Raw genomic sequence first — 26,959 nt, 5'->3', positions numbered from 1 at the left:
CACCTTTTACTCCATACCGTCAGCTCCAGTGTTTCATATACTACTCTGTCCCTTGGCCATATTGAGATCCTGACAATGCTTACCACAGCTGCCTCTTATGTGGGATCAAAGAACAGCAGGTAGACTCCAAAGAGCTGATAGCACTGGGGGCTTCATGACATGAGCTGGGACCCCATCATCTCCCTTCAGACTAGAGCACCTTCAGGGTTTCTCATATATAAACACACACACACACACACACACACACACTCTCTCTCTCCAAATGATGGGGAGGGGAGGTGGCCCCAGCACGTGGTGGATCACAGTCACTAAGTCTACTTATTTATTATTTATTTTTAAAATATATTTAAACAGCAGCAATCACTTCCAAAATGCAAAAAAAAATTACAATTTTTAGAATAAAATTATAATGTTTATAATGCGGGTCAGAAAGAATTGAAGGTACAACAGAATCAAATCACACAGCACTGGAGGTGGCTGGAGAAGCCAAAGCCCACTGGTCAGGGGTCCAAGCTAACAAGAAGTCCCAACCTGAGAGGTCTCCACACCCAAATCATACCCCACAGCTTCCTGTTGACAGAGCCAGTGTCCTCTGGGTTAGAGAAGAAGCGGCAAGGAGCTGGCCCTCTGTGGTGGGTGTCCCAAACCCAGTCCCCCCCATCAGCCAGGGACCTGCTAATCCACCTCCTCCATGTTGCTGTAGGTGGGGGCTGGCCGATCCACAGGGGGGGCGAAGCGTTCAGGGGCTGTCCGCGTGGGGGCCACCTCGGGGGCCTGGCCAGGGCCTAGTCCCTGCAACAGAATACGAGGACAGGGGTTGGGGGCTGCCCAGCATGCCGCCTGGCATCCCGGGGGTGCTGGCTTGGAGCCCTGGCACCCAAGGGAGGGTCCCAAGGCAGGCGCAGACAGCAGCGGCGTTCAGACAGAGAGACAAGATTGGGCCTGAATAGTCTGGCTTTATTAACACTTTAAGTACAGGAAGTAGCTTGGGCAAGGCCAAGCCCGAGGCCAAGGGTCAGAGCAGCAGGATGAATGGACAAACAGCTGGATGGATACACACCCTACGATGCTCTGCCCGTGCAGGGGCCACAGCCTCCCCACCCTCTCCCACCAGATGCACAAGCTGAGGCCCAAAGCCCAGAGGTGTTCCCCACAACAAAGGCAGGCATGGCCTGGGGCAGGCAGGTAGGCCAGCTCACAGCAGCTGCCTGCAGGCGAGCTCATCTCCAGCGACTCTGGGATACCAGAGGATAGAACACGTTGAGCACGAGGGCCACCAAAGCCGCCACGGTGCCCAGGACAAAGTACCGGAGGCAGCCCTCATCTGGTGTGGTAGGGCCACGTGGCGGGGGGCCCACCCAGTCTTGGGGCCCCCAGGGACCCAGGGGCCCAGGCCCCTCAGGCACCGGCTCCTCCTCAGCCTCCAGCTCCTGCCAAATCCGGGAAGCCTAGGGTATGTGGAAACGGCCATCAGCACCCCAGGGGTGGGGAGGACCCAGTGTCCCTGAGACCCTTAGCCATGATAGTCCCACCTGGGGTGACTGGGGCTAACACTCTGCATTCTAGATCAAGCAGCAAGGAAGAAGGCAGGCAGCCAACCTCAGGGTTGTCCAGACTAAGAGCACAAGTATAAGTAAATCTTGACAGCATTTTGGCCTACCCTAAACAGCTTTCAATCCACGTGCAGCTCCGCATGGAGGTGGGAGGGGAGTTATCTGGTTAGTATTTCAGTCCAGGCCTCTCCAGAGGACACTGATTTATAGGAAACAGGGTGCCAATCCCAGAGCAATCTCCTTGCTCCTTCCCACCCACACCCCAGATCCTGACCAGTCTTCTGCAGGGACTTCTCTAATCCTTGACAGAGAAGGCTTAAGAGAGGATGGAGCCAGAAAGGAGGCGGCCAGTCCAGAAAAGAGATGTGCCTACGCCCACCAACTGGGCCTATGGCACATAATGTCACTAAAAGAGACAGAAGATCCTGAAGGCTCAGCAAAGACAGATGCTTACCTCAGAGAGTATAACAGCCACCAGAAGCCATGGCCAGCCCAAATAGGCCTTGTCTTGAGTGCACAATAGAACTCAGGGACATCACAAGTGAGGGTGTGTGGGCTAGCATGTGGGGAATGTGCAGAGGAAATCTAGAGAGTATCAGTTATAGTCCATTCATAGCACAGTGCCCAGTGAGGTTCAGAGCAGTTGCCTGACCTGTGCCAACTGGGTGCCAATGTGCTTGCCAGTGGCATCATGTTAGTGTACCTGTATGTTAGTGTCCCCAGGGCATGGGGATGCCTCTGGATAAAGCTTTGATGTTAAGGGAACTCTGCAATTCTCATGAATCCCAAGGCTCAAGGAGCCTGTGGCTGGAGGAGAGGAAGCTATATCCCCAACCCTGCCCCGCAGTCTGTAAGCTGTCCCCCACTATTCTGTAAAGCCACCCACATGCCTCACCTGGCTGGCAGCAGCCTCAGCTGCAGGGCCTAGGTCTGGGTGGTGCTCAGAGTGACCTGCCCTGGGGGGCCTCTCCACAGGAGAGTTCCGCCGGCGGTAGAAGAGTACATAGGCATAACGCGTCACAACCTGGCTCTCGTCTACCGTTGTCACCGTGCTGTCATCAAACAAGCGCCAGCCTAAGGCAGGGTGGGAAGAGTGTGAACGAAGTCTGCACCACCACCCCTACCATCTATCCTGCTGGCTGTGTGTGCCCTCACCCACGTCACTGCGCTGACTGCTACGATCATTGGGCAGGCGTGCACAGGCAGTGTAGTGGCCACCAATCATGCCTCCATAGTGGTTGATGACAGCATACAGATCATAGCTGGGCAGCTGCTCCTCTTTCTGACCAATGCAGAACTTGCTCAGGTCCAGGTTCCTGCAGGTCAGGTCCAGTCAGGGAGGGGTGAGACAGGCAGCAGGTGCTCAGGATGCCCACCTTGGTCCTCACACCCCACCCACAGTTACCAAGGTCCATTGCTTACCGAACAGGGAACTCCACTAAGTCATTGATCTTGTCACGCCAGATAAAACTACGAAAGGAGAAGCGCTTGAGCTGCACGATGAGAACATTTGGCAGGCGCCATAGCAACAGCTGCTTGGAGGCCTCACGGTGCTGTTTGCACTGTGGGCAGTACCTGGTGGGAACAGAGGTTGGGTCAGGACCAGCAAGTCTCTCTCTTCTCCATCCTGCCCCCTTATCTGCTTGCTGCTCTGTTCTCACCAGGCCTCCTCGGGTGCCAGCACCTCAGGCCGTGTGAAGAGGTTGAGGCACTGGTCCAGAGTGAAGTGGCCGGCCCGGGCAGCCTCACCGGCAGAGCCTGGATCCTCAGCACATTCCAGCTCCTTGGAGGCTACCAACACAAACTCCTGCAAACGCTCATTGTTCCTCCAGACGAGAGCCAGGCTACAATCGTCACCCAGCTCCAGTGGGGTGTCTCCTGGAGATTGGCAGGGAGACAGGTCATGCAGCTGTGGAGAACAGCCAGCTCAACCCACCCCATGGCTCTCACCCACAGCCTCAGACACCTTTGTCCTCTAGCCGCTGCTCTCGGTTGGATGAGTCAATTTTATAGATGAAGAACTGTGGTGTGTGGGCATTCATAGCTTCACTTGGGTGCTGGTACCCAGGCACAGCGGCTGTGTGAGAACATGATAATCAAAGCTTCCCTGCCCATCAGGGCCTCACCAGGCCCACGAGGTCCTAAACAGCCCCACCCCCATCCTCCCCTACCTTCCTCCCCAGCTCCCAGAGCTTTTCACTGGATCTTACCTTCGGGTCGGGACACCCTCTCGCCAGCAGGCAAGGAGCCAACCTCAGTGGGCCCACTGGCCAGTATCTCAGAAGAAATTCCACTGGTGCTGGGCACAGGACCCCGGTCAGGGGCTGCCCACACCCGGGGAAGCCCTGTGTCCCCCTCAGCCATAGGGGTCACCAGCTGGAGCTCAGGTGGCTGAATGGGGTCCCTCTCACTGTCCCCAGCCTCCAGGGAGCCAGTGGAGAGCAGTGTGGTGCAGCCAGGGCTCTGAGACTCCAAGGCCATGCGGCCAGGCTGAAAGGGTGGCTGGAATACACTCACAGAGTACCTGGCAACAGACAGCAAGGCAAGTAGGACTTCTGACCAGCCCATCTAGCACCTCTGCTCCCACCTACACCACTCTAGTCCAACCACTAGGCACTTACCGGGCATAGCCCTCTAGCAGCTGAGCAAGGCGGGCATAAGTGAGGCGTGAGGCAGGTACACTGACCAGGAAGGGGTAGCCAATGTTCTCAGGTCGGCAGAGGCCCTTGTGGTCAGGCCAGTGGGTTTTCTGGCAGAGCCTGAGGGGAAGAGGAAGACAAGGATAAGGCCCTTAGCCCCATCTCCTATAACTCCATAATGGGGGCTAGTCATAGTCCCTGGGAACTGGGTATGCCAGCCCTGCCTCCCCCAGAACCTGGTAAAGTAGGCAAGTAGAAAGCTTAAGCACAGGCCGGGCGCGGTGGCTCAAGCCTGTAATCCCAGCACTTTGGGAGGCCGAGGCGGGTGGATCACGAGGTCAGGAGATCGAGACTATCCTGGCTAACATGGTGAAACCCCGTCTCTACTGAAAATACAAAAAACTAGCCGGGCGTGGTGGCGGGCGCCTGTAGTCTCAGCTACTTGGGAGGCTGAGGCGGGAGAATGGCGTGAACCCGGGAGGCGGAGCTTGCAGTGAGCCGAGATCAGGCCACTGCACTCCAGCCTGGGAGCACAGCGAGACTCCGTCTCAAAAAAAAAAAAAAAAAAAAGAAAGCTTAAGCACATGTGCCTTGGTGTGAAGGGAAGGAGCAGGGTGGCACATGGAAGGTGGAAATAAAGGGTTGGGGAGACGATGGGGGTCCTCACTGGTTGCAGTAGCCCACACGGTAGCACCGGGTACAGCGCTTCAGCTTTTCATCCTCCGACTGTTGCTTCCGCTGGCAGGCTGCACACTTGGAGATGGGGACGCTGGGCACCTGGGGGCGCTAGGGTGGGTCGTCTGGCTCAGCAAGACCAGGCAGGAGTACCCCACCCACCAGGGCCCTATGCCATCAGGTTGGCCCCCACTCACCTGTTGCACCTCTAGCACCACTACCCGCTCCTTAGCCAACTCTGGGGATAGCAGCTCAAAGCAGAGGAGCATATCAGATGGGGACACAGTGTCCAGTGAGTGGGAGGGCAGGAACACACGATGGAAACGATTCTTAATTACCTGAGGACACAGAACACACAGATCCCACATGAGGATAAGCCCTTTCCCTAGCCCTGCCCCAGAGTTTAAGAAGGCTTGGCCCGGCCGTGGGTCTATGTGGGCAGTGGTGAGGTCTGTAGGCCCAAATAGGCTTAGCCTCTACTGGCACCCATCTCAGTGTCCAATGCCATAAGGAGCCTGATGCATCAGAGGGCCTGAAAGACCGGGTATGAGGCAGATATCAACCACACCAGCTCTCCACACTGAGGGACTCTGCCCTGCTATAACTAGAATAGCCTTATAAGACTGTAACATACTATCACGGAGGGTCCATATTCAAAGAGCCTCCTCCCAACTCTTACCCCTGAAAAAATCGGCTAAAGGCTAGGAACCCCTGGGGAGAGCTAGCACACACAACTGGGATAAAAGGAGAGAGCAGCAGGATAGAGGGAGAAGCAGAGCGAACATAGGTATAGTCCTGCAGTTCAAGCTCCTTGTCTAAAAAGGGAAATGCAGTTGGGATCCACCACCACAAAGGGGAATAAACCCTGATAATGGCTAGGAACTGAAGGCACTTCTGTTGCACAGACAAAATAACAGCACATCACCTGTTTTTGTACAGTCACAGGCATACTCATTTGTATGTCTATTTTTATTTTATTTTTATTTTTGAGTCTTGCTCTGTCGCCCAGGCTGGAGTGCAGTGGCACAATCTCAGCTCACTACAACCTCCGCCTCCCAGGTTCAAGCGATTCTCCTGCCTCAGCCTCCTGAGTAGCTGGGACTACAGACATGTGCCAACATGCCCGGCTAATTTTTTTTTTTTTTTTGTATTTTTAGTAGAGGTGGGGTTTCACCACGTTAGCCAGGATGGTCTGGATCTCCTGACCTCGTGATCCACCCGCCTTGTCCTCCCAAAGTGCTGGGATTACAGGCATGAGCCACCATGCCCAGCCCTATTTTTATTTTTTATCTATTTATTTATTTTTGAGACAGAGTCTCACTCTGTCACCCAGGCTGGAGTGCTGTGGTGCAATCTCTGCTCACTGCAACCTCCACCTCCCGGGCTCAAGTGAGCCTCTTGCCTCAGCCTCCCAAGTAGCTGGCACTATAAGCATGTACCACCACGCCCAGCTGCTTTTTTAATTTCTTGTAGAGACAGTGTTTCACCAAGTTGCCCAGGCTGGTCCCAAACTCCTGGGTTCAAGTGATCTGCCCACCTCAGCCTCACAAAGTGCTGGGATTACAGGCGTGAGCCACTGTGCCCAGCCCATGTGTATGTCTGTAGATGCCAATGACTATACACACGTGTCTATGGTGAGTACACACACACATCCATATATATAATAGCCCAAGGAAAGACAAAGGTACCTCCGCCAAACGCAGATTCTCAGGCTTCACACGAACGCTTTGAGAGAGGGAGTCCAATACTTCACTGGCAGTGGAGTTCTCCTTGCTGACGCTCACCAGGAACTGTGGCAAAAAGGGCAGTCAGTGAGGGAGGTGGGCCACGTTCTCTAGAACAGCCCAGAGGGTAGGGGCTTACTTCTCACCTTAATGGGCTTGCTGTGGGGCTCTCGGGCGAAATAAAAGACAGGGAGAACCTTTTGCTTTTGTGGCAAGGGCACCGGCAGATAAAGAAACGGGTCGAAAGTGATGGAGACCTGTGGATGTAGAGGTGGCACTGGGTAGCTGCACACAGAGTGGGAGACAAAATGTTCATGCCCAAAGAGCCCATTCCAGGGCTTCTGATGGCTCTCAAGGCCTCCACAGCCAACCAGCAAACTCTCAGGCTTCAGGACACTAGATGGGGCAGGAGGACCACCAGGAGATAACAATCCTCCTTTCTGGCACTCAAAGCCCTACTCAGCTTAGCCACTTTACGAATTTGCCTCACACTTGCACCCCATGTGCCCACAACCCTGCCACAACACCTCTGAGCTCTAACATCACTTTTCCCTCAGTCAGGAAGCCTACCTAAGTGGGCTCTTCAGCCCGTATAGAATCCTAAGGCCTCCCTGCCAACTTCTTTGCCCAAACCTTAAGATGCACATGCCTCTGAACCTAACATGACCAGAATAGAGCGCCTCTTTCCAGGGGAGCCCATCACACCTTGGCACACACAGGGCACACCAGCTTCGACTTGTACTGCCCCTGAAATAGGTCCACGATGAAAGAGTCATTCCTCATCTTGTGCCGCTGCCATGCTTCCTCAGCTACCACCTGAGAGGCAGAGTGGTGAGAACCAAAGAGGCCTGGGGGCTGGGATGCTCATGAGACATGCCCACCCTCTGTCCCTAACCCTGACCTCATCGGGCCGCCCATCTGAGTCCACGGTCTCTGTGTAGGGCTTGTTCTGAATGCGATTCAGGTCCTCGTGCAGCCCATCCAGCAGGAAAGCCATGAACTCCTGGGCATCATGCTGCGCATAGCCTGTGAACTGGCTGGCCTTACTCGCCACAATGGCCTGGATACAGGAGCCAAAGTGTGAACACAAAGCCCTAGCACCCACTGCACACCCGGTTGGCTGGCCCTCCCCGCCCCCTGCAGCCAAGGGTGACAGTGGTCACAGATCACCTTCAACTTGGAAGGCTGGAAGGCATGGTGGGTGCCCTTCCACAGCGCCCGAAGCAGCACAGCAAAGCCAATGGCCAGACGCCCACCAGTCCCTAGTGGGTTGTTGTAGTTTATCTCAGCCTCAAAGGAGCGGTCTAGGAATAGTAGCGGAGCAAAGGTGTGAGGGACAAAGGCACCCTCTCTGCCCATTCCCCAGACTCCAGGCCCTGCCCTCACCATGGAAGAAGTCCCGGAGTTCCCGAGTGTTGGACAGAGACTGAATGACGCTGTTCATGAAGCAGGTGTTGCCTAAATTGACAAGGCCAGTGAAGCCTGGCAGACACACTTTCTTCTCTTCCTCTTCCTCCTCCTCCACACTATCTCCACTAACCGGGCTGTGGGGCATGGGAGGCACCATACATGTAGGCTTGGGCTGGGGGAGCAAAGAGGACATGAGAGAACAGCTCCAAGACTCTCCAACCTCCATTCTTCGTCCTTCTCATCCCAGAATTCTCACCGACGCCAGGTGTGTCTCTGGCTTTGGGGTTACATGCTCCATAGGTGTGCGGGTTGCCACACTCTCTAGCCCTGTGTCCTCAGATCGTGCCTTGGATTTATCCTTCTCCATAGCCCGGGCCTCCTCCTGGCCTGTCAGGGGGTGGGGAGCACCTCCTGGTGGGGTTGAATCCAGAGGGGTTGGACCTGTCGGCACGGCAACCTTTGCACCACCCACTGCACCTTAAAAAGGGGGAATGAGAGGGCTGGTGGTTAGCAGCATGTGACAGGGGTTTGGGTCCTGATCACGTGGAACTGGGCAATGAAGGGAGCTCGTGTGCAGACCTCGTGTAGCCGGGGCCTCCAGGCCCCCCCAGCGCTGACTCTGCCTCTTACGAAGGCAGATGTCGATGCGAGAAGCCGTGAAACAGAAGGTGCACTGCTCTGGCTCAATCAGATTCCTGTGGGAAAAGGCTGAACTCAGGGACTTAGGAGGAATGGGCATCAGGATAGATAAGCCAGGGAGATGGAGCCTGGGGGAGTAGGACAGGCACAGTGGTGGGGCCGGGCACCACCCACCTGAGCTTCACCTGCCAACGGAAGATGGTGTGGGGCCCACAGCCTGGGTGCAGCCTCAGGAAGTTTCCATCCCTGCAGAGGCACAGCAGGATAGGAGGAAGGACAAGAGGAGGAGCATGAGACATACTGTCCCACCTGAGGCATTGTTTGCCCCATCATCTGCCCACCCACCTGGTCTGGAAGATGAGTGTGAAGTCCTGCTCACGAAAAAGTACTCTCGAGGTGTCCCTGCAGATCTCCTTCACGTACACGTGCACCACCACTGAATCCGGGCCCTTCTCATACGAGTCATTCTTGACAAATGCCAGGTTCACCATCGACTCGGGCTCTATATTGAGACCATGGCTCAGCTCCAACCAGGACAGGTTCCAGCCTATTGCTACTCTACTCCCTAACCACCTACAAGCTTTGCAACCCAACCTAGGCCTGCCCACCCCCACCTTTACCATCCACCAAGGTTGCAGCATCTGCTGCCACTGCCATCTCCTCCTTGGCACGGTCATCTTTCCCAGAGTTTCTGCTCCGGACCATGGCTGGAGAGACTGGGTCATTCCCAGGAGACACTGCTTTCTCTCCTGCCAAAAGGGCTAAATTCTCCTCTGAGCCCAGGAGGCAGGTTTGGGGGTTCACCGGTGGTATGCAAAGCTGTTCATCAGCCTCAACCTATCAATGGCAAGATTGTGGGCAGAATCAGCCTGGGCTCTGCCAGGTGGCCCCCACTCCAGTGCACACTCTTTCCCCCCATTTCCTAACACCCATACAGGTGCCCAACTCTCACCTGGGTGGCCGGGTCAGCCACGAAGGGTGGGGCATCACCCCGGGGTCCAGGGTCATCCCTGGACCCCTCCCCCTCTGGCCCTCTGCAGAGATGCACAGCCCTCTTGGCGCTGGGCCCTGCCTGGGCCCCGGGGCCAGCCCCTGAGCCTACCTCACCACGGCCCTGGGCCCGCTTCTGGTTCCGGGCCTCCTGCTTAGCCCGGTGGGGCTCAGGGCCTGGCTCCAGGGCAGTGGGAGACAGTTCTTGCCCATTCTCCTGGCACTGCAGCCCCGGCACCAGCTCCTGGGTCCCTAGAGGTTTCTTCTGCCAAAGATACAGCAGTCAGGCCCTGTCGACTACACTGGCTATCCCTACCCAACCCTGTACTACTAGAACTCACCAGGAGGGAGGGCCACGTGAGCATAGGCACCTTTTTGGGCAGTGTCAGGTGCAGGAGACTGCCCTTGCGGGTTTGCACTTTAGCACAAGAGCTTTTTATCTCAGCATAGAAGACACCACCCCACTGCTGACCACCTGGAGACAGAGCAGGGTCCGTGAGGTAGGATAGGAGATATCAAAAGATTCAAACATACTATTGTGCTCAGGGCAGATGGACACACCTGCAAACCGCACCACACAGTCCGTATCTGTGAAAGCAGCATCTACATCCTCCAGCTGCAGGGGACCTACTCCCACATGAAGCTTGACAATCACCTCTTCTGCACTCTGCCTCCAATCGAGCAACAACTCTGGAGGGGGAGTAGCCAAGAGATCATGAGGGTCTTCACAAGCTCCTGATGGTGATAAGCAGGTAACAGAGACCCAGCCCTAATGAAACTGCTTCAGATGGGAGCCAAATTGTAAGTGATCCCTCCCCTTCACTAGCACCCAAAAAGCTCACTCATAACTGACCCTCTTTGGTCTGCTCCTCCCGAGGAGTGGATGCTGACCCTGACAATGAAGGAAAGAACAGCCGGGAATGGTGGCGTGAGCCTGTGATCCCAGCTGCGCAGGAGGCTGAGGCAGAAGGATCACCTGAGGCCAGAAGTTCAAGACCAGCCTGGGCAACATATCGAGACCCTGTCTCTAAAAAAAAAATAAGAAAAATTAGCCAAGCATGGTAGGGAGGCTGACATAGGAGGATTACTTGAGTCCAGGACTTTGAGGATGCAGTAAGCTACGATCACACCTGCACTGCACTCCAGTCTGTGCAAGAGTGAGACCCTGCCTCTTTAAAAAAAAAAAAGGAGGGGGCCAGGCACAGTTGCTCATGCCTGTAATCCCAGCACTTTGAGAGGCCGAGGTGGGCAGATCACCTGAGGTCAGGAGTTTGTGACCAGTCTGGCAAACACGGTGAAACCCCATCTCTACTAAAAATACAAAAATTAGCTGGGCGTGGTGGTGCGTGCCTGTAATCCCAGCTACTTGGGAGGCTGAGGCAGGAGAATCGCTCGAACCCAGGAGGCGGAGCCCACAGTGAGCCAAGACCACGCCACTGCACTCTAGCCTGGAAGACAGAGTGAGACTCCATCTCAAAAAAAAAAAAAAAAAAAAACCATGCATGGTGGCATGCACCTGTAATCCCAGCTACTTGGGAGGCTGAGGCAGAAGAATCACTTGAACCAGGAGGTGGAGGTTGCAGTGAGCCGATATTGCACCACTGCACTCCAGCCTGGGCAACAGAATAAGACTCCATCTCAGAAAAAAAAAACAAGGAAATAAAGAAAGAACAGGTTAAAAAGAAAGAAAAAAAATTTAAAAAAGAAAGAAGGCAAGCCCCCCAACAGCACCATCTTCTGGATCTTAGCCAAGTACTCAGGCTTCAAAGCTGAAGCTCTACTGAGCCTATCATGGGTCCTTCTTCTCTCATCATCAGACCAGGACAGAGAGAAGAGCAAAAAAGTCATCTCCCAAACCCCAATCTGTATACTTAATAAAATGGGACGGAAAGAAAGCCACAAGCACTCTGGGAATGCCACTCCCACCTTTCCTAGGATCTCCATCCTTGCTCTCCTGGTTTGCTCGATCCTTCTGCTGCTTCTTACTAGTTGCGTCCTCCAGTCCTGGGGGCCCTCTCCTTGGGCCTGTGGCACTGGCCCCGCCAGACATCTTGAGCCGCTTGGTCGACAGCCAGAGTGCCCCGGGGCCGGCAACAGCGTCTGGGTCAGGGCTGCGGCGCTTTCTTCCTGGCCCAGCTATCTTGGCAACTCTTCGTGGCCAAATTCTCCAGCAAGGAACCAACAGCCTAATGGAAAAGAGCCAGTGATCACTGCCAAGACCCAACAACTTGCTCTTTAGCTACAGCCAGGGCTCAGCAACCCAGGACACTGCTAATGCTACAGAGCTGTATCTTCTCATCTCTGAAGAATCCCTGGACACTCTCAGGCTATTTTGAAGAGGTAATAAATAATGCAAGTAGCAGCAACCACTTCTGGCCAAGCTTCACAGATACCCACCATAATAGTCCCACACAGCTGGAAGCCTCACTGAGGGGGCACCAGGTCAAGGGAAGTCATGGCCTGGGACCAGGCTACTCCACCAATCTGGAGAGGAGCCATGGCTCCAGCTCACAAGGCTGGCACTCCGAGCAGGGTGTTCACTTTTCCTTCACTCTCACTGGCTGCTTAGTCACCACTGGAGAAATAGAAGGTGGAGGAGGAAGGCAGGAAAGGAGACAAGCCACAAGAGGACCAGGCTCTGTGGCTGAAAACAGGCTCAACCCAGGTTCTGCCATTGCCCAGAAAAAGTCCTGGGGCTAAGGCACTCCACCTGCCTCCTGCCAGCTCCCACCCTTAGCAAGAACCTGCTCCTATGTACTGCTTGGTTCTTCTTCATTTTAAGAGAAAGTCCTCTCCCCAGCTGCTGTCCCAAGCACAAAGTGACTGAAAAGTGTATCTAGATGTCACACTACCTCTTCAGCAACAACCCTGCTCCAGTACTAAGGCAGGATGGGAATCCAGTTTGAGACTGGAACAGAAATCATCACCTTCCTTCCCAGATGCCTTCACTCATGAGCTCTGAGACACAGGGACCACTACAATTTCCCACAGACCCACCAGTAGATTCCGGACTGTTTCCCCCTCCGAAATGAAGGTCTTGAAGCTAGATACTGAGATGAGGCTGGGGAGGACCATGGATCCAGGACCCCTGGCAGCCTCAAGCCTGGCCTGAACCAGTAGCAGGACAGATAATGACTAGTCTGTGTTCCCCTAAGTGTGTAAAGGAGGAAGGAGGGATGGAAGGATACCTTTCTACAGGTCAGATGTGGTACTGGTGGACTGGATCTTTAATGACACCTGCTACCGACGCCTCCTTCTCTCACCCAGGCCCCAGCCGAAGGTCGCGTCCCTCCCCCATGCCCCGGAGACGTCGAGGCGGGAAAGGGGCTGTCTAGAGACCCGAGCCGGCCTGAAATGGCAGCGCGGGGTTACTGACCACAGACCAGCGCCCCGGTCGAGTTGCAACCCAGCTTCAGCCTCTGAACCCCGAGCCCGCCACCACCACTTCCAGGAAGCTGCCCTCGCTGGCCGCCAGTCCTCTCCCAGGTGGGAGGCTGGCCACAGGCATAGCGTAACGGCCCCGCCGGCATCAGTGGGCTGGCACGCTGCGGGACACTAGGGGTAGGGGCTGGCACGGCCCGTGACCTTGAACAGGCCGCCGCGGCAGCGCGTTGCGGCCTCCCCGCTGCGGCCAAGCAGGCGAGTTGCAGCCCGCTCCACTCACCGAGCGAGACCGCCGCAGCCAGCCCTCTTCGGGCCCTGGCAACCCGCTCTCCGTTCCGGTTCCGGCGTCAGGTCGGTTCCGGTTCCGGCGCGCCCCTCCCCCGTCCCGGCGCCGCCGCCACCGCCTTAGCGGCTTGTTTTGTTTCGACTTCTAGTTAAGGCCGCGGGAGGCGGAGCGCCAAGCTGCTGACGCACTTCCGGCGGGAATGGGCTCGGGGAGACTGGCAGGCAGCTCCGGGGCGGGCCCGAGCGGAAGGGGGCGGTGCTCGGATGGGTTAGCCTTGCATGGGCCCTGCTAGGGGCAACCTGGAGGTTCCCCTGGAGACTCCCCCACCCGCCCCAAATCAGAGTCCAGACAACACAGTGGGGGTTCACACTGGTTTATTGGGGGCCCTGCCGGGCCAAGAGCTCTTCAGTGCATAGGCAGATATGCATGTGGGGCGGTGCCAGGAACTGGGGTAGGCCTTAGGCAGGGGTCACTGGCAGGTGTTGTAGATCTGCACCTGCAAGTTGATGGCTTGAAGCACGCTGCGCATCCTGGCCTCCAGCCCGTCCAGCTGGGCTGCCTTACCCTCCAGTGCCCGCTCATTCTCCTCATAGGTGCCTTCCAGTTCTAGGAAGGGCAGGTGTCAGTTTAGAGGGGTCTCCTGCAGTCCTGTGTCTCTGGTGCCCACCTGCCCCATATCTCACCCTGTAGCCGCTGCAGCTTGTCCTGAGCAGCCTGCAACAGGTCCCGAGCCTCATCCCGCAGTTGCTCTGCCCTTGCCTGTGCAGCTAGCACACCCTGGGCCTTGCGCTCAGCCAGGGCCTTCACCGTCTGGTACTGATCACCCAGAGGACCCCGTAGCAGCTGCAGATGTAGAGGGTTAGGTTAGAGTGGTAGCTCAGTGGAGGCCCATCTTCCACCCCTACCTTCTCTAGCTGGCTCTGCCTCAACCCACCTGCTCAGCCTCCTGGGCACGACCCTGGGCACTGCCTGCCGTTTCTTCTGCTGTAGAGGCTGCCAGACTATTTCCCGCCCGTTTCAACTTCAGAGCCTCCAGGAGAGCATCCAACTGCCGAGCCCTTTCACCTGCAGAGCTCAGTGCCTGCTCTGCACCTGCCATCCTCTCCTGTACCTGCCATGGGTGAGCCAAAGGTTACACAGATCTACGGTGCATGCCCATAACCTTATCCCACTGATGTCCTAGGAAGACCTCACCTGGTATAGGGTCTGCTCTGTGTCCCGTGTGTCAGCCACTGCCCCCCGGATGGCACCCTGGGCAACACCCTGTGCCCGCTGGGCCTCCTCCAGTGCTGCCTGTACTGTCTCTGCCTTCTGTTTCTCACCCTCAGCCCGGCTCCTGGGGAAAAGGGGAAATCAGAACCTGGAGGTATCAAAACCAGGTGTCAGGGGCCAGGGATGGGGTCAGACCTTGCCCGCCGTGCATCCTGCAATAACTGCTCGGCACGACGCACATCTCCTACAGTACGTGCCAGGATCGCGTCTACATCCGCCAGGCTCCGGACTCGCTCTGCAATCGCACCCGCCAGGTGCTGGATCTGCTCAGCTGAAGCTGGGATGGAGAGCTCTAGCACCCGTGTGGCCACCATCTCAATGCTATCAGGATCAGCCCCCTCCTCTATAGGGACACAGCAAGAGCTTAAGAACATAGATTCTCCAGCATGGGCATGAGGATATAGCTTTGGGGTGTGGACTCAGGACATGTACATGGGATAGGGGTTTGTTACCAGCCATAAGGATGTAATCACAAGGACAGGGACTATACAAGGGGCTCAGACTCAAGAACATGGACCTGGGACCACATATGGGCAAGGACTCAGGAGCCAGTCAAGGGATCATAAACACTAATCCAGTGTAGGCCCTAAGGCTCAAGTATGAACCAAGGGAGATACAGACACAGGGAGTTGCCAAAGGAACAACCACATGGCCTGGGACACATGGGAGGCTCACGGTTGAGGAAGTCCTTCACACTCTGGACAAGTTCTCGAAGTTCCTGGTTGGCCTGTTCCACCTGTCCCCTGGAAGCATTAGCCTTGTCCAGGGCTGCCTGGGCCCGCTGCTGTGCCTCGCTTGCCTGCCGACGAGTCTCAGCCACTCTGCTGAGGATGCTACCACCTTCTGCCAGTGCCCGCTGCAGCTCTGCCTGTGTGTGCCGGGCCCGGCCCAGTGCTAGGTCTGCTGTAGCCACTGCCCCATTGCAGCTGAGGCCCCCACAGCGGGGCTGCCCATCCTCATCTCGACAGCCGGCACCCCCACAAGGGCTTGTAGCACAGGGTGCATCCCCTGGTACCCCACACACCTGCCAGGCACAGAACAAGTCAGGGCCCTGTGGGAGGAACATCTACACCCACCTGTCTCACCCAACACTTGTACCTCACCAGCTCGTTTATGCCTGTCAGGCTCAGGGTGTGGGTATGGGCAGAGAGCTTGCGCAGGGCCCGCTGGTTGGCCATGTGTTTGCTGTTGAAGTCCTCATTCTGGGCATCCATCAGTGCCTCTGTCCGATGCCGAGCACTTGCCGAGTTGCTCACAGGGCTAGGTACTGCCAGGGCCGAGGTGTTGGCACAACGTTCTGCCTCTGCAGACTGGCTATGGGCATGCCGGATGCTGTCATAGGCACCTAAATTGGGCAAAGGCAGACAGTCAGCTGAAGACTGACCCTGGTCCACCTGCCTAGTTGGCTAACAACTCACCCAGGAAGTTTGAATGTTTGAGCAAGTCAAGATGCTGGTCCAGCTGCCGCAGTGTGAGATTAAGTGCAAGCCTGTCTCGCTCCAGACCACTTAGTGCATGGTTGGCATTGAAGTTCTCATCCTGCACATCTGTCAACTCTGCTTCCAGTTGAGTCAGGTGCTCAGTGGCCTCCCCAATTTCACGCCTGCGATGATGGAGAGGGGACTGTTTAGACAGGCTTCAGCCCTGGTCCACTGGGCCTCTGCCCCATCCCACCATGTATTCTTAGGTCCTTCCGCACCGCAGCTCCTCTGTGGCCTCCACAAGCTGTGCAGTGGAGGCAGCTGAGGTGTTGCGGGCACCTACGATGCCCTGCACAATGCCCAGCTTCTCCTGCATATGCCAGAAGCTGCTCTCAAAGGCACCCAGCACACCCGTCTGCTGCAACTCCTGTGCCCGCTGCTCTAGGCGCCGTGTACGGGCAGCCAAGTCCTGCACCACTCGGTCCCAATCCCCGAAGCATGCATGGCAGGGATGGCAGGCAGGAAAGAATCCTGAGAAGCCACGGGCACACTGGTCACAGCGCACACCAGACACGCCTGGGCGGCAGCTGCAGTGACCTGTGGAGCGGTGACACTGAGGTGTATCTGTTCCACGAGGGTCACAGTCACAGGCTGCAAGAAAGAGCAGAGGACAGAGTTAGGGCCACTGTGGGGCATTCTGGGAAGCCCTCCATCCACCCTGGCCCTGCTGGCTCCCTCACCACGACACTGCAACCCAGGGTCTCCCCAGTGGAGCTCTTGGCACTCAGAACAAGTCCGCCCTCCAAAGCCGGCACGGCAGTAGCACTGCCCTGTGAACTGGGGTGGGAACAAGGCAGGGTCAGAGCCTCTATCAGAGGCTGAGCCCACGAGACAAGAAAGACACCTGACCCCATCTAACCAGGGATCTGCAGGAGGGTCCCATACCTCATTGCAGGTGGGGCCTCTGGCCTGTCTTGGGTGGCAGGCACAAGGATGGCAACCATGGCCACTGGTGAAGTTCCAGAAGTTGGGGGCACAGTGGTCACAACTAGGGCCCTGGACATTGGGGAGGCATGGGCACTGCCCATTGCTTCGATCACAGTGGCACTGGTCAGGAGACGGGCACTGCTGGGGATTTGTGCCCAGCAGGTTGCAGGTGCAGCCTATGCCAACCAAGACGAGCACAGTAGTCAAGAGGAGGCCAAGAAGCAGAACCCCAACTCAGCCATGCCCTCCCACACTCATACTCACGGTGACAGCTCTGTCGGGTAGCCTGCCCGTGGAAGCCAGGCTTGCAGTGGGCACAGTGTGGACCCTCTGTGTGGTGTAAACAGCGCAGGCATTGCCCCGTGTGGGGGTCACAGGCATCAGGATCCATTAGGTCAATGTTCCCACTGCACTCACACAGTTGGCACCGGCCACCTGGCCTTGATGGGTCCCCAAAGTGCCCAGGGGCACAAGCTTCACATCGCAGCCCTGCCCACAGTCAAGAGGAAGCTGTGATTGCTCAGTCCAGCCAACTCACCCTGATCCTACGCCTGCCCCCTATCCACTTACCCGTGTAGCCTGCCCGGCAGTGGCACACAATCTTCTGGGAATATTCATCCCGGTGGCAAGAAGTAGCAAAGTGCCGTTGGCTCCCAGGGCCTTCAGGACATGGACAGGGCCGGCACTGGCCCCCATATGGCAGTTGTGGGTCCCCGTGGAAACCAGCAATGCACCTGCAGGGAGGAGGAAGAAGAAATGTGTCATTCATGGGAAGCCTGTCCACCAACCAACCCACTCATAGCTACTCCAGGCTCACCTTTCACAGTGCTCACCCCCTGTGTGATCACGGCAGCCCAGGCAAGCGCCTGTGTGGGTGTCGCACTCATCTGCATGCCCATTGCAGACACATGGCCGGCAGCTAGGGAATCCCCACTGGCCACGCTGGCAGCGGTCACAGTGAAGCCCAAAGGCACCAGTTCGACAGGGACATTGCCCACTGGTCTTTTCACAGAGACTGCTGAGCGCCCCCTCGGGGCTGCACTGGCAGGCTAGGAGCAAGGCAGAGACAGAGCCAGGGGACGGGGTCGGAGGGGAGTGTGGGTTGGGGAGGGTCTCAGGGGAATGTGGGTAGTGGGAGTCTAGGTGGGAAGGTCAAGAAATGGAAGAGAACTGCAACTGACCCAGGTTGAGAGTAGAGGGTCCAAGACTTAGTTTGAGGAAAGAAGCAGCAGGTCCAGAAGAAGAAAGAGAACAGTAATGGGAAAGAGAGAGAAGCATAGGAGGGAACAAGAGGCAGGAGAGTACCTTGACAGCCTGTGGGGCCAAAGCCATAGTAGCCAGGGGCACAGAGGTCACAGCGGCGCCCAACCACTCCAGGCTTGCACAGGCACTGACCGCCATGAGGGTTGCACTCAGAACTCAGTGAACCTTGAGGGTTGCACTGACATGCTGTGGGGAGGAGGGTTGGGCCAAGTCAGGCTGGGTCCCCACCTCTGCCCCATCAACCCACATCACAGACACTCACACAGGGCACCATTGTAGATGAGGGTGGACAGGCTGAGGAGGAGCGGCGCGCAGGCCTCAGAGGGAGAAATCTTGCTGGGCACCAGACCCTCCTCATGGCATTGGTAGCGTTCAAAGGTGGCCCGGCGCTCCAGGGCAGCAGCATTACCCCCACTAAACATCTCTAGCACCAGGGCACGGGGCAGCAGCACCAGCTGAAGGAGTGAGCAAGGAAGATCGCAGTTCAGACCTGGGACCACATAGGCATTGCCTTAGCACTGCCACAAGCCTGCCCACCCTGGCACCACCATGGGCCTGCCTCTTCTGCCACAGATCCCTGCTATCCCACAAGTCCCACACCACAGGCTCTGCCATCTTGGTTGGTGTGGGGAAGAGGAGATTATTCACCGAGTCAATGAGCAGGCCGGGTCCAGAGTAGGGAGTCTCAGGCTGGGCACTTCCCCCTGTGCGTACCAGCTTCAGATGCAGCTTGTAGGAGATAGCAGGCTCAAGGCAGACAGGATTGGGAAACACCATGTACCTGGGGGCAAGTGGGGACAGGTGCAGTGGGTCATCTAGGGGCCCTGTACAAATCATCTGGGCCTCTCCCATCCTACTCCCAGCAACCAGACCATCAGCCAAAGCAGAGACTATGAGTGGGTTGGGTTGGGCTGCGCTAGGCCAACAAACAGCTGGGCACCCCAACAAAGAATCTGCACAGAATAGTCCCGTAAAGGTGGCCCTCTAGAATCATACATCCACCTGTGCAGACTCACTGGAAATACTCATAAAGCCTGGAAACCCCAGGAACTTGCCAATTCTCCTCAATAACCACTTCACACTTCCTCTGACCCCAATCTACAGCCAACAACAGCTGCTCCTCTTCATCAACACTACATCACCCCCTCTCTCTGTCTCCAAGGCTTTCCTTTCCCATTGTGCTGCAAACTCATACTTGGGATTTTTTATCCCATCCCAAAAATTGTTCTTCAATCCCTCATCTTTTTTCTTTTTCTTTTCTTATTTATTTATTTATTTACTTGAGATGCAGTCTCTCTTGCCCAGGATGGATGGAGTGCAGTGGCGCAACCTCGGCTCACTGCAGCCTTGACCTCCTAGGTTCAAGAGATCCTCTCACCTCAGCCTCCCAAGTAGCTGGAACCACAAGCACAAAACACCATGCCTAGCTGATTTTATTTTTTGTAGAGACAAGGTCTCGCCATGTTCCCTAGGCTGGTCTTGAATTCCTGGGCTAAAGTGATCCTCCTGCCTCAGTGTCCCAAAGTGCTGGGATTACCGGCATGAGCCACTATGCCTGGTCTAGAGGAATTTTTTTTCTAAACACAAGTCACGGCCGGGCGCGGTGGCTCACGCCTGTAATCCCAGCACTGTGGGAGGCCGAGGCGGGCGGATCACAAGGTCAGGAGATCGAGACCACGGTGAAACCTCGTCTCTACTAAAAATACAAAAAAAAATTAGCCGGGCGCGGTTGTGGGCACCTGTAGTCCCAGCTACTCGGGAGGCTGAGGCAGGAGAATGGCGGGAACCTGGGAGGCGGAGCTTGCAGTGAGCTGAGATCCGGCCACTGCACTCCAGCCTGGGCGACAGAGCGAGACTCCGTCTCAAAAAAAAAAAAAAAACAAAAAAAAAAAACACAAGTCACAGTTGGCAAAATGTCTATAATGGGCACAGCCAGGTTCAGTATGTTATTCTTTTTCCTTCTGTTTGAATATTTACATGGTCAAAAACTAAAAGCAATAGGCTGAGTGCGGTGGCTCATGCCTGTAATCCCAGCACTTTACGAGGCCAAGGCAGGTGGATCACAAGGTCAGGAGATCGAGACCATCCTGGCTAACACGGTGAAACTCTGTCTCTACTAAATATACAAAAAATTAGGTGGGCGTGGTGGTGGGCGCCTGTGGTCCCGGCTACTTGGGAGGCTGAGGCAGGAGAATGGTGTGAACCCGGGAGGTGGAGCTTGCAATGAGCCAAGATTACGCCACTGCACTCCAGCCTGGGTGACAGAGCAAGACTCGGTCTCAAAAACAAACAAACAAACAAATAAACAAAACATGAAACAATGAAACAGGGCTGGGCGCGGTGGCTCACACCTGTAATCCCAACACTTTGGGAGGCCGAGGCGGGCAGATCACAAGGTCAGGAGATTGAGGCCATTCTGACCAACATGGTGAAACCCCATCTCTACTAAAATACAAAAAATTAGCTGGGCGTGGTGGCATGCGCCTGTAGTCCCAGCTACTCGGGATGCTGACACATGAGAATTGCTTGAACCCGGAAGGTGGAGGTTGCAGTGAGCCGATATTGCACCACTGCACTCCAGCCTGGTGACAGAGCAAGACTCCATCTCAAAAAAAAAAAAAAAGAAACATGAAACATGAAACAAATACTACCCAAAGTGTAATAAAACATTAATCAGACCAGGCACATCACTGCCTAGAGTGCTGTGATGCCACAGCCCCACCACTACCACTCTACCACCACCATTGTGAGCCCTCCTGATAGTGACACCAGGTGATTTCCCATTAATTCCTGCCTTGGCCTCTGGGCCTTAGACCCCTGAGGGAGCAGGCCTTGATCTGTCTGCTTCCTTTCTGTGAACAGAGCCATGCCCAACAGAGCCTGGCAACCAGCATTCTGGAGGTATTTGAAAGAAGGAACAGATGAATGAGCTGTGGGGTCTTCCAGGTGCCCTGCAGGGAGCTTAGGGCTGGCCCCACAACTCCCTGCCATTGTGAGTGCTACCACCAGTGCTCTCACCTGGTGTGTGGTTGCAGAGTCCCTTGGATGCGGTCATCCTTGGGCAGCACATGCCCACACAGGCTGTGAGCAGGCACAGGCCCTGGACGCTGCACAGTCAGTTCCAACTCTGCCCATTGCTCAGGGACCTGGGAAAACGGGATGATGGAGGAGATGCTTCCACATCCAGAGGTTCAGCTCCAGATTAGATAACAGTGTCTAACCTGGGGTTCTAAGCGCAGCAGCAGATCATAGTCCATGGCCTTCGGCACAGAGGCCACGAGGAACTCCAGGGCCTGACCTTCCCGTAGCCGCACAAAGCCTGAGCCAGTCCAGGATGGAGTTTCCCCAGGAGTAACCAGGCGCTCCACCACATCGAGCACCTGGGAGATAATGCAGCCAGGGATGGAGGCTCAGGTGAGGCTTTGCCTCTTCTGCCACAGCCAGCCCCAAGCCCCATTCCTCCTGCCAAAGCTAGATATCACCCCTATCCCCCAACAAGGTACTGCCCATAACCCTACCTCTCCAGTCATAGATGTGTCCACCCACATCCAGCCCTCTGCTTAGCGGGAGGCCCCACACCTGCCCTCGGGTGTCCTCAGCCTCCCAAGTTAGGTGGTCCAGGAAGGGCCGGAAGTAGCCAGGTTGCACCTGCTCACAGCGTCGCCCGACCATGTGCTGGCGGCAGTGGCATTGACCTGTGGCCTCATCACACCTGGAAGGAACTCTGTGGTTACTCAAAAAGGACCTCCTCTCCTGCTCAGGATCTTTCCCCATCCCTTCCCAGGCTCCCTTTACAACACTTACTGGGGATCCAAGGCACCACCCACGTCGCAGTCACAGGGGCGGCAGCCGAGTAGGTCGTGGCTCAGGCCCCAGTGGCCAGGCTGCGCGAAAGGAGTTGCTGGGGGCCAGAAACAGACCTCCAGACCCCCTCGCCACCCAGCAGGAAATCCCAACCACACATCTTAGCCTCAATCACTCCTCAGTGAAAACATGCCCCCCAGACCACTGGCCCATACCCTTGGCGTCCCAGACCTGAGGCTTCTCAGCCAGAACTGGATCCTAAGCTCTCAGCACCCATCCACTGGCATAGATATCACACCCCAGCCCTGTGCTCTAAGGACAAATCATGCCCCTAGAACTCCAGCCCCCTCCAATCGCACCAGGCAGCGGTCACATCCACGTCCAGTCACCAGACGTTTGCAATAACAGGATCCACTGTTGGGGTCACAAGGAGTACTCCCAGGCACTGTGCCCCGTGCATTACATTGACATCCTGCAGGGAAGAAGGACCATCAGCACTTTGGGGAACTGTGACAGTGCTCATGTTCAGCTGAGTCAGGAGTAAGAGGACAGGGGTTAAAGGTCAGCATAGAAGTTAGGGCAAGAGACACATACGCCGGCAGCCCAGAGGGTCACTGATGCTGAGCCCAAAGAAGCCATCACGGCATTGTTGGCAGCGAGTGCCCACTACATGTTCTTTGCAGCGACACTGGCCCGAGACCAGTCCCAGTGCAGGGTCATCATGGGAATCACAGCGACCGCCGTCTTGAGAACCCATGGGGTCACAATCACAGGCTGATGGCAAAAAGAGATACAAGGTCACTCACCCTATCTCAACTAGCTCATTACCAGTCCTCTCCTAAGCCTAAGGGATCCCACCCTGGATCCCTGGTCTAGCTCTATCCCAAGCCCCTAACCCCAATTCCCTGCAATCTAGACAGCAGTCCAGCTCTCTAATTCCTGCCCCAGGCTCAGCTTTCTCTCCCGCTGCCCAATCCCAGCCTCACAGCGGCACACAGCTGGATCCCGCAGGTCTTTGGTTGGGTCACGGTAGAAGAAGGGCCGACAGAGCTCACAGTGGCGCCCAGCTGTGTTATGCTGACATCCATCACATACACCTCCACTCACATTGCCAGATGCCAGGTATACAGCCATGTCGAAGTGGCAGCTGTGGGTGTGCCCATGGCACTCACACTCTGGCAGGGGAGGAAGGGCAAGGCAAAGGCCACTTGAGGAATCAGGTCACAAGGGTAAGGAGTAGGCCACCTTAGATCCCTATCACAGGCCAGAATTTGTGGGTAGGGGCTCAGGGACTTCAAGGCTTCAGCATCATAATGGTTCCCTACCCAGAGCAGACTGTAGAGGAGTATTGAGGGGGTCCCAAGGGGCATCAAGGCCTGCATACTCTTTGGATACAGCCTGGGTTTTAGGGGCTTGACCAACCAGCTCTAGGTTCTACCCAGGGCACAGCCAGGCTGCAGTGCTGGAGCTATGGAGGCCAAGATCTCACTCACTCCTACAGGCATGACTATGGCCGTCCTCAGCCGGATGCCAGGGCAGGTCATGATAGAAATCCTGACACTGTTCGCAGTTGAGGCCACGTGTGTTGTGTTTGCAGATGCAAGCTCCGTGCACCTATGGAGGTTGGCAGGCAGGTTGTCAGCACTGCTCAGCCATGTCCGCCCCTGCCCCTAGCCCTATCCCAACCGTCTGAAGCCCCTCACCATGCCCTCAGCATGGGCTGGTGCCCCTGGGGCGGGTGCACACTCTGAGGCGTGTCCATAGCAGAAGCAGTTGCCACGTACAACCAGCTCATAGAGGGCATAGTAGTACTTCTCTCGGATCTCCCTCCGTGGGTCAAGTAGGTTGTCTCCCAATGTGTGTAGACGAGTCAGGTTCACTCGTAAGTTGGTGATCTTCAACAGGTCTGAGGTGGGGGCAACGGGGGCCAACTGACCAGGCAGGCCCCTGCTGCCCCCTGCCCACCTAGGGGCTCAGCTGCCAAGGTCACCTTGAAAGACCTCCTGTATACTGCCACCCGAGCTAAACTGGGCTTGGCACCTGCCCTAGGAAGCACCCAAAATAGTTACTGAGGCCCCAAATAGTCCCTAGCCGGACACGGACTGTGCCAGGCTCAAAGGGTGGAGCACTCACTCTGAATCCGTGAGCTGTAGGGGTCTGGGATAGGGATGGCAGGGTCCAACACACGATAGATGACCTGCAGAGGCAGGGAGTTCATAGTGACACTGAACCTTGCCTCAGGCCCATCATCCCCAGCTTCCGGCCCCCAGCCCAGATGCCAGTCCTCACCTCGCCTTCAGTGGATGGCTCAATCTCTGAGTAGCGGGACTCACAGACTACATCATCCCAGTGCCGTGGAGGGGCTAGTGGGACTCCTGGGAAGTCAGCCCCACAGTCATAGGAGAAATATCGGTACACATGCCAGGTGCGGCCAAAGTCTGCTGAGCGTTCCACCAGCATGGCAGCAGGGCGAAATGTCTGGGTAGAGGGGCATAGCTGATCAGCAGGCACCAGGACCCAAGCCCAATCTAGGACTATCAAGAGCCCTGCTCAGCCCAAGACTGCCCTCAAACAGCTCACAGAGAGTGGGGGTAACTGGTGGAAGCCAGATAATGACCAGCAAGGGTGGCCACCTCTAATGGGGAGACTCAGGGTTCATGGGGCTCAAGGAGACAGCACCTGACCCAGCCTGGGATTGGAAAGGCAGAAGATCATGTGCAAAGGCCTGGAGGCAAATGGAAGGTGTGAAGGGATGAAGGAGCCTCCTGCATCCACACTCAAGGAGGCTGGGTTAAGGAGCTGAGACTCTGTCCAGGGGCAATGGAGAGCCAAGCAGGGTGGTTCGGGCAGGCTCCCAGATATGCAGGCACCTTGAAGGTCATAATGAGGTGTGTGAAATGAAACTCAGCCTCCAGGTCCAGTTGGATGGTGACTGCAGGGATACCTGGGACAGGAGTCTAAAGTCAAGGACTCAAAGTTACTGGTGGGCAGCCTGCTCACTTTTGCCCCACCCATGGCCTCACCATTCTCTGACTGCCACCAGGCTGCCCGCCGCTGTGGCGCAAAGCTGGTGACTACATTCTGGATGCGATGGCTGTGTGGGTTGTCTCTAGCAGAGAAGGGGTGCCGGGAGTCGCAAAGGAAGCACTTCTTTTCATCCTGGGTTGGATGGGAGTTAGAATCAGTGCCTCAGGTAGTGCCAGCCCCACCCTGACTCAGCCTCTCACCCTGTCCCCAGCCACACCTGCAAGTGACTGACGATGCAGTAGGGCTGGGGACCATTCAGGCCACAGGTGGATGAGGCAGTCAGTCTGTCAGCTCGGCCCACCAGCAGGTCGCCCGTGGCGGGGTAGCAGCTTCCCCTCGAACAGCCAGGCACATCCGGGGCAGGGGCCTGTGCCAGTGTGGCAGCCAGCACTGGGGACAGTAGTTCAGCCAGTTCTGCTGAGTTCCTATCCGGTGGCCGCACCTCATGTGCCCCAAGGGCAACTACCAGGACCTACCATCACATTCCACAACCCCCAGTCCCCACCAGGTCCTCTCACCGCTTAGCAGTAGGCCGAGTCGAAGTTCCCAGGGCAGAGGCTGTCCCCTCCCTCCTTCCCTTGAGGTCAGCTCCATCCTGAAGAGGAGAACAAGGGATAAGGGGAGGTGAACGGTCTCGGGCCCGAGCCCTCCTCCTTCCTTTGGGGTTCCGTGTCAACTCTGCCTGTGGGTCTTTGGCCCGTTTCTCTCCAGGCCCTCTGTCAGTCCCCAGGTCTGTCCAGCAGTCCCCCCAACAGCTTAGAGTCTTCGCGACTTTGAGCAAAGTTGGGAATCGCGGCAGGAAGGAAAGGCCGGAGCGGACTCTGGGCAGGAGCGCAACACCGGGCGGAGAGCGCCCCCACCCCAACCCTACTCCTGCCCCCCGGAAACTGCCTTCGCCCCAGGAACCAGACACAGATCACTTCACCCACAAATATTTATTGTGCCCCCAATCCCACACCTATACGAGGGCCAGGGAAAGGTAAGAGATTTGGTGCTTTAAACTATCATTGGAAGGGGGCTCACGAAGTTGGGTGCATGGCAGAAGCAAATGAGAGAGATCTGATCTTCGGGTATCCAACTCTGGACCAAGGAGCCTATAGCCTTTTCCCCTCAGCGTCATGGGCGCCGTGGAAATTACCATCAACTCAGCCGCTTGATCCCAAGGCTCCAGCATCAACAGAGAGACTGGAGGGCACAAGCAGGAGCACCAAATTCCCCTCTTCAGGGCTGTGGAGGACTCTCGGGTAGTCTCAGGGACGGGACAGGATTGGGCTGGGGAAGAGATGGCGAAAGTGCATACCCAGCCCGAAGCACAGCTCCAGGGGGGTCACTGCCTCCCCCACTAGTCACTACGGTAAGTAGGCACGAGAAGTGCTGCCTGTTTCCCAGTATGGAAATAGGCTCTGGGTGGCGGACCCTGGACCAGAGCTACGGCGAGCGACTCCGGATCTTGTGGCTATTTGTCCGCTCCAGACTTTTTGGCCTGCCGGGATCGCTAGAGCCCGGGATTGGAATGTGCGCGGCGGCGTAAGGGGGGGAGAGGAGGAGGAAAGTGGGTGGGAAACATGGGGCGCGCCCCACCCAGGGCCCTGGGAACGGGAAGTTGGGGGAACCGTGGGGTCCGCCGGTCGTTAGGGCTGGGTCTGGCCTGCCGCCTCCGCAGTCATGGCAGGGAGTGCCCTGAGCTGCCATCCAGGGAAGAAAGCTGGTGGGAGGTCTCCAGTCACCCTGAGGATCATGTAGTCAACCTGGGGGATCAGGGATACTAGAGATTACTGATAATTCTAAATTTTTAATTATTTATTTATTGATTTATTGAGACGTAGTGTCGCTCTGTCGCCCAGGCTAGAGTGTAGTGGTGAGATCTCGGCTCACACAACCTCCG

General features: G+C 56.4%; 2 protein-coding genes across 40 annotated transcripts; both read right to left on the bottom strand.

The window, feature by feature from the left end:
* Window positions 1-313: 313 nt before the first annotated feature.
* On the bottom strand, window positions 314-13,473 carry USP19 (ubiquitin specific peptidase 19). 38 transcript variants are annotated; one of them, XM_031663347.1, is made up of 28 exons: window positions 13,295-13,430; window positions 12,819-12,979; window positions 11,557-11,816; window positions 10,484-10,657; window positions 10,192-10,365; window positions 9,972-10,105; window positions 9,593-9,895; window positions 9,255-9,477; window positions 8,986-9,142; window positions 8,815-8,886; window positions 8,581-8,696; window positions 8,258-8,478; window positions 7,978-8,173; window positions 7,762-7,895; window positions 7,493-7,651; window positions 7,297-7,407; window positions 6,738-6,848; window positions 6,556-6,657; window positions 5,065-5,205; window positions 4,860-4,978; window positions 4,175-4,312; window positions 3,764-4,077; window positions 3,520-3,630; window positions 3,215-3,431; window positions 2,976-3,128; window positions 2,709-2,869; window positions 2,449-2,627; window positions 937-1,448 (listed from the first exon to the last, which is right to left on the bottom strand). In XM_031663347.1, the coding sequence occupies exons 3-28, from the start codon at window positions 11,678-11,680 to the stop codon at window positions 1,221-1,223; spliced, it is 4,272 nt and encodes a 1,423-aa protein (XP_031519207.1). In that variant the 5' UTR covers window positions 11,681-11,816; window positions 12,819-12,979; window positions 13,295-13,430; the 3' UTR covers window positions 937-1,220. The 38 variants fall into 38 exon arrangements, with proteins under 38 accessions (XP_021790099.2, XP_003894495.2, XP_021790101.2 ...); XM_009200798.3 differs by lacking the exon at window positions 13,295-13,430 and having other exon boundaries at window positions 10,484-10,522; window positions 10,607-10,657; window positions 12,819-12,998; XM_009200802.3 differs by lacking the exon at window positions 13,295-13,430 and having other exon boundaries at window positions 10,192-10,320; window positions 10,484-10,522; window positions 10,607-10,657; window positions 12,819-12,998.
* A 184-nt stretch (window positions 13,474-13,657) lies between these two features.
* LAMB2 (laminin subunit beta 2) lies at window positions 13,658-26,290 on the bottom strand. Of its 2 annotated transcripts, none has more exons than XM_009200786.4 (33): window positions 26,213-26,290; window positions 25,593-25,669; window positions 25,292-25,464; window positions 25,071-25,206; window positions 24,918-24,991; window positions 24,337-24,525; window positions 24,181-24,244; window positions 23,751-23,953; window positions 23,541-23,661; window positions 23,034-23,222; window positions 22,642-22,821; window positions 22,407-22,519; window positions 22,048-22,127; window positions 21,823-21,955; window positions 21,465-21,623; window positions 21,262-21,389; window positions 18,892-19,024; window positions 18,506-18,698; window positions 18,286-18,429; window positions 17,798-18,029; window positions 17,551-17,714; window positions 17,245-17,469; window positions 16,939-17,156; window positions 16,734-16,830; window positions 16,272-16,644; window positions 15,991-16,175; window positions 15,676-15,917; window positions 15,248-15,596; window positions 14,708-14,915; window positions 14,495-14,636; window positions 14,235-14,411; window positions 13,984-14,143; window positions 13,658-13,906 (listed from the first exon to the last, which is right to left on the bottom strand). In XM_009200786.4, the coding sequence occupies exons 2-33, from the start codon at window positions 25,666-25,668 to the stop codon at window positions 13,770-13,772; spliced, it is 5,397 nt and encodes a 1,798-aa protein (XP_009199050.2). In that variant the 5' UTR covers window position 25,669; window positions 26,213-26,290; the 3' UTR covers window positions 13,658-13,769. The 2 variants fall into 2 exon arrangements, with proteins under 2 accessions (XP_009199050.2, XP_003894494.2); XM_003894445.4 differs by lacking the exon at window positions 26,213-26,290 and adding an exon at window positions 25,757-25,882.
* Window positions 26,291-26,959: the final 669 nt, after the last annotated feature.

Source organism: Papio anubis, chromosome 2 (genome assembly GCF_008728515.1).
Source record: "Papio anubis isolate 15944 chromosome 2, Panubis1.0, whole genome shotgun sequence".
Classification (NCBI taxonomy): Eukaryota; Metazoa; Chordata; class Mammalia; order Primates; family Cercopithecidae; genus Papio; species Papio anubis.
Note: the sequence above shows the minus strand (reverse complement) of the source record. Positions and strands in the feature narration are given on the sequence as shown.

Coding starts and splice junctions, on each gene's coding strand:
- USP19 (XM_009200789.3), bottom strand. CDS start 11,680: ATGTCTGGCGGGGCCAGTGCCACAGGCCCAAGGAGAGGGCCCCCAGGA. Junction 7,408..7,492: donor CAGATGGGCGGCCCGATGAG/GTCAGGGTTAGG, acceptor TCTGCCTCTCAG/GTGGTAGCTGAGGAAGCATG. Junction 4,979..5,064: donor TGGTGCTAGAGGTGCAACAG/GTGAGTGGGGGC, acceptor GACCCACCCTAG/CGCCCCCAGGTGCCCAGCGT.
- LAMB2 (XM_009200786.4), bottom strand. CDS start 25,668: ATGGAGCTGACCTCAAGGGAAGGAGGGAGGGGACAGCCTCTGCCCTGG. Junction 21,624..21,822: donor CTGAGGACACCCGAGGGCAG/GTGTGGGGCCTC, acceptor ATTATCTCCCAG/GTGCTCGATGTGGTGGAGCG. Junction 13,907..13,983: donor CAAGCTGCAGCGGCTACAGG/GTGAGATATGGG, acceptor TGCCCTTCCTAG/AACTGGAAGGCACCTATGAG.